Here is an 8,950-nt window from a genome sequence, read left to right as displayed (position 1 = left end):
CTGCGGTCCATACTGCCATGTCTGCCCTTCCACAGCTTTATGTAAATGCGTTTTGGGTCTGTGTATTTTTTGGTCATTCTATTTTCCTCCCTCTCTGCTTCTCTCTCTCCTTTCCACTTTCCAGGCCTTGCAACATAAGCAGTACACTCTGAATAAATGTGAGTGGATACATGTGTTGTCTTGTTTACTGAATGTCCATTAGAAGCCTGAACTTTTATTTGCTTTACCCGACTTTAAAGTTTTACTTACCAATGTTAAAAAACATTGTCATGAAGTGAAATAAAAATAAAAATGAGAGTTTGAAAAAACTAAAACTGAACAAAAACTATCTTGTCTACTTACAAAAATTAACATATGTGAAGTTTTAGCATTATACCTTTAAAAAATACTACCCCTACCAAATATACTAGAACTAGAGCTGAAGCTAAAGTAAAACTAAGCTAAAACTAAACATTTGTAAGAAAAAAAATAAACTAAAACTACCAATGCCACACTGAACACTAACTAAAACTAAACTGAAATTGAAAATTATATGAAAATTAAAAACTAATGAAAGATTTAACACTACAATAACACTGTGAGTGTCACCCCACACACACACTTTCGGGTGCTCAACCTCTGTGAGTTTACAAAACAGTTGGGCTAGACGGAGCAAACACTTCAGCCAAGAAAGCAGCTTTGAACAAAGACCAAACTGTCGATAGCATTACTGTCTGCAAACTAGATGTTTGCACCATGGACACCAAGGGTAAATGTTTGTACACTGGGCTGAAAACAGGTCTTGAGGACAGTAGAGATGAAATGACAAGAACTCACCTCTCCATGAGACTCACGCCGTTGAAGTAGATGCAGTCGAAGACAAAAAGGCACACTTTGGCATCTTGGAAGGCTGCTTTCTGAAGGGAGACGGAGACTCATAATACTGTGGGCACTTACATCTTTAAAGGCAAAAATCCCACCATCCCATCCCAAAAGTACAAAAACGTACAAAACAACTGGCTTTAGCATAGTGAATGCCCATTGTCCATTCAAGTGTTGAAATATTTCTCTTGAGTTACTTTAGTTGGCAAAAACAACAGTAGTTTTGACGGAATAATTTTGTCCACAAACTGAACACTGAGCTGCACATTGCCTGGGGTGTTCCTCACCTTGTGAACACCCAAGGTCCCAAAGGGCAGGGGTTTGCTGGTCTTTGTGTCGATGAGGAGGACCTCAGCGTCCAATATCATACTGTGGCCGCCGGGAAAAGCCTGGGGGATGTATTCTTTAAAATGGGCCACCTGAAACATTAACATGGACATAGACAGGCTTAGGCACTGACCGGAAACCTTCAATTGAAAGGCGCTGAAGGAAGAAATCAGAATAAAACAATCGTTAATATTATTTGGAACAATAACAGAAATCAAAGAATCAAACTTTATGCATGTTACTACACATGATTGTGTCCCTCGTTGCAGGTTACTCTTCCATAGAACTCATTTTGCCTCAGCGTCTACCTTTATCACACTCTGTTTAGACTGAAAGGTGCTCCTCCAGGTAACTGTCATCAATACCAATGTGACAAGCTGAAATAGCAGCTAGGTAGACCTTAAAGGTAAAGGCTTAAAGAAAAAGGCTTTTATCATCAAAAAGGTCTTTCAGAAGTGTGAGAACAGAAAGTAAGGGGAAGCAGAGGGGCCTATAAGTATTTGGATGGGTTTAGGCACATGGCTTGTACACATCCCAAAAAAATCCTCATGTATAAAAGCCCCAAGGCTTTTTTTTTTTTTTTTAACTTGACTGCCTTTTCCCCAGTGGCTTAGTGCCTGGTAGGAGTCAAAATGTGTGCTTTGGAAGCTAACTAGAGTCCAGGGATGCTTGGAGATATAGAATGCACGCACAGCAGCAACCTCTAGTGGTTTGATGGGCTAATGGGCATGAATGGAAGCTATTTATCCTTGTATGTATACGGCTCATGGCCTCATGCTGAGAGAGTGAATGCAGGAAAAAAAAATCACTGTAGGGAATAACTGTGAATATCACCCTTAACCTTATATATATATATAAGGATTATATATAAGGATTAAGATTATACTGACTCACTTTGTGCGGCAACACCGGCTTGAGGCTGCGGCTGAAGTAGCTGAAGCTGTCTCCGTTCTTGTGGACCTGCACGCGTTCTCCGTCATACTTTATCTCAGAATACATCCCGTTGGGGCATTTCTTCATGGCGTACTCAATGGACTTACATGCCTCAGCCTGGAATTACAGAAGAAAACGTGTTTTTCATGGAGTAATTGATTGCATTTAGTGACTTTTTTCTGGCAACACCATCAAACTTCATTCAGTTCTTGTGTGAATGTAATGTGTGTCTCCATTGATTTATGTGGTCAGAAACATTAGATGTCTTCAGTGTAGCAGTGTGCACTAGTCAATGATTTAAATGACAAGTCAAGTATTATTAGGTGACGTACTAGTTGTCAGTAGTAGTTTTTTTGCAGTTCTACAGAAAAGTATTTTAAAATACATTTATGATTTTTCTATGTAAAGTACTCTATTCTTACATTATACAAATTTGTGAATGTATAAGACCAATAAACCAATAAATTCCTCCCCTCCGGAGAATTCGGTAATAACAGTAAATACGTATTCATTCCCATTGGATCACAACGTCCTCTTTTCAGTCTGTCTTTCATCTCTGGGGTGAGAGCACATTATTTCATACGGTGTGTGCATTGGTGTGAAAACGGGTGCGTTATGTATCTAAATGCTTGTATTTTGAGCGAGTGAGTGAAGGTGGTCCTCACCAACATGGGCTGAACGGGGGTCATCAGCGAGGCCTCGATGGTGAGGAGTTTTCTGGGTCCTGAACCGTTGGACGCCTCCTGCTGGTTTCTCAACACGCGCTCAATCACGTCACCCAGGTTGCGAGAGGCCTTGAAGGCATCATAAGCGTTTGGATCCACAGCATCCAAGCTGCATAACAGACAAGTATGAAAGACAAGTCAAGTGTCTTGTCTTGCCATGACAAATTCCCTTTTTTTAACATGTTCTAAGGACATCATTTATAGCAAAGTAGAAGCCGGGGGAACTTACACATGCTTCGCTCCAGCATTCATCTTCAAGTCATGCTTAATAAGTCGAATGATACATTTCAGGTCATTGCTGGTGCATCTATGAAGACAAAGAGAGCATTAACTTACACCGTATCATTGTGTCAAAATTATAAGGCAAATCCTCAAATATTAATGCATTAAAGGAATTAGAAATCTGAAAGGTTAAGATCAGAAGGGATGTAAAATACTACTTAAGCTGATAGAAAGATTTGGAACACAAAAATGTGAATCCAACTTCAAATCATTCTGCTTGCTTTGCCCCATTGATCTCAAGTACCACAACCAGGCCTATTATTGAGTATAGCCGAACATTTTTACTCTGTGCTATACTCAATACACTTAATCCAACAGTTTCCAAGATATCGTACAGGCCAAGCCATAGTCTCACCCTCAACTTTGCTGCTGTGGAGAGGAGAAATGTCCATCTAATATACACATACTGGCTACATGCCTGAGGCAGACAGTCTATAAAAAGAAACTACCTAAAATCCTACATCAGCCAACAACAAAAATAAATAAATAAAAGGAAACAAATAACTGTGGCTGTTAACAACCACCATGAAAAGAAATCAATCTTTCTGGTTTTTACACATAGACACTGTTATTAGTGAACTACAATTTAAACTGTTTGCTTCTGGGGTCGAACACAAGTAAAATCAATCACAGGCAGGTCCAGCACTAAAATGAAGTCAAACAGAGAGAGACGTCTGGCAGCACAAGAGAAGGCGAGGAATCATTATTTGTATTACTAGTATTACTAGTGTTAGTGCTTATTGGAATTGGCTGTTTCTCACCTTAACACAGGTCACCAACATATTTTGGAGCAGTACGTAGCCATGCATTTTGTCTGACTTGAAAATAGCCAAGCAAGCCTATGTTGATGCTGTGTGGCATTTCTTTGGCCAAATTGCTGTATTCCTTGAAGAGCTGTTTTTCTTTAACATCGCAGTGAACCAGAACAGAGCACATTTAACAATTAACAAAAGTTACAACTCTCATATAAGTCTCAACTCTCATATATCAATCAATCTGGTTTTAAATGTATGTTAAAAATAGGTCATTGACTTCAAAGGTCCTACTACGAGCACATTCTTCTTATTATTATTATTATTATTATTGAACTACTACTACAACTACTACTACTACTGAAACTAATATAGCTACAACTACTGCAGCTGGAATTACAACTACTACTACTACTACTACTACTACTACTACTACTACTACCACTACCACTACCACTACTACTACTACTACTACTACTACTACGACTGAAATGATTGCTACTGTAACTACTTTGAAAATATTATAATATGTTGGGCAATGTATTTAGAATTAAAGGACTTCGGGCTAAGAATATAAATGCTTTAGCTCCAAGTAGCCTAATCAAATTCTAATTCTAATATATTTAAACATTTTGTAATGAATAACCTTTTTTCTACTATATGATAAATTCTTTCTGAATTTTCAAACTGAAGCAAGCACGCACATTTTCTTCAGAAAATGTAACCTTTTGCATTTCTGTGCTATTTATGTTTTAACATTTTTATGAAATGCTGTTATCATTACCTTGTGAAGTTGCTGCTGCCTCTTAAAGGACATTTCTATCTCCATGGGACTCACTTGATGAATGACATAAAATGTGTATCTCTTATTGTTTTTGCTCCCTGAAATACATATGAGACAGCTGTGGACATGGTAGAGCTACAAAAAATATTTTTAATGGGGAGGGGGGTTGGAAACTTGTGTAGGTACATTTGTTATACTAAATGGTATGTATTAAAAATACTATGAATACTATTCACTGTATAAACTGACTTTGATTTCCTAAAACTGACCTATTGAGCACTGGTTCCTCCATCTCCCCAAAGAGCTGCAGGTATGTCCCATAAACAGCCTGTACACAGGGGTTGAGGGCAACAGGTTCAAAACCTGGGTGAATGGTTATACAGGCTGCACCCCCAATCTGCTCACACCTACACATCACCTGCATGTAATGAAAAGTAGCCTATTATTTTTGTGGTGGTGTCATGCATGGATAAATGTATTATAACCACACAAGTACAGGTGGGTAAATTGCTTAGATGCATACTACTAGAATGTTTTAGCAAATGTAAATATGAACTATGATAATACTTGATTGGCTGTTTTTTTTTGGACATTGACCTACTGTATTCAATACACGTGAGCTAATGATGTATTCATAGACTTGGCAGTACTGTCAGGTCACAATATCAAATACTGATATAGCTTTTTAGGGCTCTTGGTGTGCTGTTACCTTTGCCACCTCCTTGTAACAGACATTCTGTCTAGGAGCGCTGCCCAAGTTGATACTTTTTTCACGTTCTAGAGGCATTTTTTGAATTTCCAGGGTAGAGGCACTTCAGCCAAAACTCTGGGGTTTAGTTACTCTTTAAATAAGCATTTCTAAGAAAAAAGGGGCCCAGCTTTACCTTATCCTTCACTCTGATATGGTTACTAAGATTAATAACATAAAAAAGACAAAATCAGATGTAAACTTATTGGCTTATTGGTTTTTTATTGTAGTTACAATCTTGAGATGTGGAAATCCTGATAAGATGTTGCTCCGATTCTTTTTATCTGTAATGTTATTGAGGGCTGCTTTGTTATTGAGGATGCAGGTATTTGTAACAACCAGCTGAATTATCCAATATGTCCTCCTGGTTGAACAGGTTAGCCAACTGGAAAAATTAGGTGCAGCCGAGTTTGACACACCTACCACGGTGTGAAATGAGAGACTTGGTTAGTTTTATTGGTTGTTCACTTATTCCAAATATGTGATATTGTACTGATCACATGAAGGGGGAAGGTGTCTTTTTTACTTGTCCCCTGCTGCACCACAGGGAGGTCAGAGGTCAGGCTCAGCTACAGAGCAGCAGTCCTGGAGCCGGTAGGGATTCAGTGTCTTGCTCAAAGGCACTTCAGCAGGGAGAATGCTTGTTGTCACGAGGGCTTGAACCCTACTCACTATGCCACCCTGCTGCCAAATATGCATCATTTTAAATGGTTGACTCACTTGGACTTTTTGACAATAAGGCCGCTAACCTACAGGCTGCAATTATATTTAGCAGTGAAAAAACAAACTCGTCCCACCCATCGTGTCTTTGCAACTCAAGGCCCCAAGACAATTTGAATGCAGCTACATATAACACAACTAAGAACTAGTGGTATATTTTATTTGGGATTCTTTGCATGCTCATGATCTTGCTCATTTCACAATAAACTATTTGCTTCAAGCCAGCCAGAGTTAGCTAGAATAATACCGGAACATAGGCGATTTAGCCTTCACAATAAAAGCACAAAATTTTCACTTTTGTGGAAAAAATGATGGCACTTTGTGTGGTTAGTAACAAATAAACAACCAGCCCCTGGTCAAAGATACTAGCAATACCAACAAGTTAACAGGCATCAGTTCATCTATGCTCACGTGTGTGTGTGTGTGTGTGTGTGTGTGTGTGTGTGTGTGTGTACACCTCTAAGTACCAGCTAAATATATTGATGAATGACTAAATGAATGACTGCATTGATAGGCTACAAAGGAATGCCCAAGAGATTGCAGAAACAGTGATGGTCATTTGGTGCCACCTAGTGGTTGAATTGGACTCACTGCAGACAGACCAGTGACAGACTCCTTTACCTTCACTTGACTTATTTTCTAGACAAATACTCTTACTTACTCTTACTGAATTAGCAGTTCTTGAATATCATGAATAACATATTTCACAAGGCAGTCCACCTGTGATAGCAAATAAAAGACACATGAAAACTAAGTCAGTGCATATTTTTTATTTTTTTTGATGCACTGATAATGCTAAGGGAAGATGTTAGTGGGGGGGGGGAAGATGTTAGTGGGGGGAAGGGGGAGGGGGGGTGGGGGAATGGGGGGGGGGGGGGGGGTGTTCACTCGCTGAGTTTGCGAGTGAAGGGCTTGGTGACAGGCCTGGCCACAGATGAGAAGAACCTGATGATGGGATTATTCTTCCTTTGCACTGTGGCTGATGTTTCTAAGTCTTCGCAGGAAGCTATGGTTGTTTTCTTCACTCTTGGAGGAAGCAGAAGATGGGGGGAATGGGGGGTGGGGGGTGTTCACTCGCTGCATTTGCGAGTGAAGGGCTTGGTGACAGCCCTGGCCACAGATGAGAAGAACCTGATGACGGGATTCTTCTTCTTCTTTGGAGGCTCAGTGCATTTTCTGGCCTCCTTTGCTCTGTGGCTGATGTTTTGAAGTCTTCGCAGGAAGCCATGGTTGTTTTCTTCACTCTTGGAGGAAGCAGAAGAGTCCAACTTCGTTTTCAAGCTGTTGACAACAGCATCATCGAAGGCCGGATCCTTAGATGCCATGGCGGCCTGCAGCAGCTTGGCAGAGCCGAACTCCTGACAAAGATCACTGAACAGAGCCATGTGGATCTTTTCAACACTGGAATCATTAACAGTGCCATTCAATTCTGCCACTGTCTTCTCAGACAGACGTTTGATTATTTCATCAAAGTCCATCTGGCTGAGTGATGTCCCAGTGCTGCTCGCGGTGTGTGTTAGCAGCCTCACAAGCAGACAAGTGACCAAGTATTTGTACTTTGTCACTTGTGGCTCAGACTCTGCACGAGGCAGATAAACTGTGACGCATGGCAACTCTCCAGATCCGGGGGCGTCAAATTCAGAACACTTTGGGAGTTGGTTTAATTGCTCACATAGTGCCGATGTTTCACTGCTGTCATAGCTGTCCTCCGAAGATACTGACTCAAAGTTATTAACCTGTTGTTGATTGGTCAGCGTCTTTGAGAAATATTGCCTGATTTCTAATTCAGCGACAGACGTCTGCAAGTCAAGCAGATTGTCGTTCACGATGTCGCTGCGGTTCGTTTCTTGTTGTGGCTCCTGGGTGAGCCAGATGTTCCACATCTGCAAGAAACGCTTGACTGAATCCTCTGCCGTCTCATAAAGGAATTCAGATGACACGCGTGGCTCAGTGGCTTCACCTTTCTTGATGGCCTTGATGATGATGCTGTCAGACAGGCTCTTTCCCGCTAGTTTTTGCGGAATTTGGTAGGTCTTTCCATCTACCAAGGCAAAATAGATGCCATCGGTGAGCTCCTGTGAAAATCTGTTGAGCTCATCACAGGACATGACATTCTCCAGCCTTCTGCAGACAGGTCGTGCTTCCACCTGGTCATCCTCTGGCCGGAATATCTTCGCCGCCAGACTGTCAACACGGTCACAGATAGCCTGCATGTTGTCATCACTTCCATAACACTGATCAATGAGTGTAGTTCTCACGACAGGAGCAGAAACCCCAAGTGGGATCTTGGGAGTCTCAGGTATAGCACTTGGTAGATTCAATGAATGCCATGACCCTTGCATGTGACCTGTGCGCCTCCAATGGGTTGCTGTCTTGGGCCGAGACATCCGTCCCATCTGTGGCCTGTGTGACTCTTGTGATGTCAAGTCAACAATCACAATGGCATTTCCAAGGCCCTTGCGTGGCATGTGAAACTTGCTCTTAAGTCCCTCCACCCTGTGACGGATGTAATCTTTGGCTAAGTTGGAAAATCTGCTTTTAGGTCTTTGGTGGCCAGTAACAGCAATTTCCTGAGACCGTGCAGACTGTGAAGCAAAAAAGGTATTCAGTTTTGTCTTCACTGACTTTAAACAGGTTTTAAATGGGAAAGTACCTGTTCCGGTCTTTGTCTCAGACCTAGAAGCAGTCTGCAGGTCCTTAACAATGGTTTGCACCACGTCAGACGCTACAGCATCAGCACACAGAGTCAACAGAGAGGCCACATCAGATGTGGCCTCTGTGTCAGATGTGGCCTCTGTGATGCCACCTCCACTAATAA

The 8,950-nt window shown here is 41.2% G+C and overlaps 1 protein-coding gene across 1 annotated transcript; it reads right to left on the bottom strand.

Annotated features, from left to right (window-relative positions):
• Positions 1 to 812: 812 nt before the first annotated feature.
• LOC139655469 (DNA ligase 3-like) lies at positions 813 to 5,079 on the bottom strand. The gene is made up of 6 exons (XM_071532887.1): positions 4,934 to 5,079; positions 3,076 to 3,153; positions 2,787 to 2,955; positions 2,083 to 2,238; positions 1,149 to 1,280; positions 813 to 896 (listed from the first exon to the last, which is right to left on the bottom strand). Exons 1-6 carry the CDS (start codon positions 5,077 to 5,079, stop codon positions 813 to 815), a joined length of 765 nt encoding a protein of 254 aa, XP_071388988.1.
• Between the last annotated feature and the right edge of the window lie 3,871 nt (positions 5,080 to 8,950).

The sequence above is a fragment of the Centroberyx affinis genome, unplaced genomic scaffold (genome assembly GCF_046629955.1).
Source record: "Centroberyx affinis isolate AG114_WGS23_722 - 3 ecotype Tasmania unplaced genomic scaffold, CSIRO-AGI_Caff_v1 ptg002268l_1, whole genome shotgun sequence".
Classification (NCBI taxonomy): Eukaryota; Metazoa; Chordata; class Actinopteri; order Beryciformes; family Berycidae; genus Centroberyx; species Centroberyx affinis.
This window is presented reverse-complemented; position numbering and strand designations above follow the sequence as displayed.

Bases quoted from the DNA above. Each gene is read 5' to 3' on its own strand.
- LOC139655469 (XM_071532887.1), bottom strand. From the start codon at position 5,079: ATGTGTAGGTGTGAGCAGATTGGGGGTGCAGCCTGTATAACCATTCAC. The intron at 1,281-2,082 runs GTGAGTCAGTAT...TTAATGTTTCAG, and splicing joins AGCCGGTGTTGCCGCACAAA to GTGGCCCATTTTAAAGAATA. The intron at 897-1,148 runs GTGAGGAACACC...GTCTCCCTTCAG, and splicing joins GGACCTTGGGTGTTCACAAG to AAAGCAGCCTTCCAAGATGC.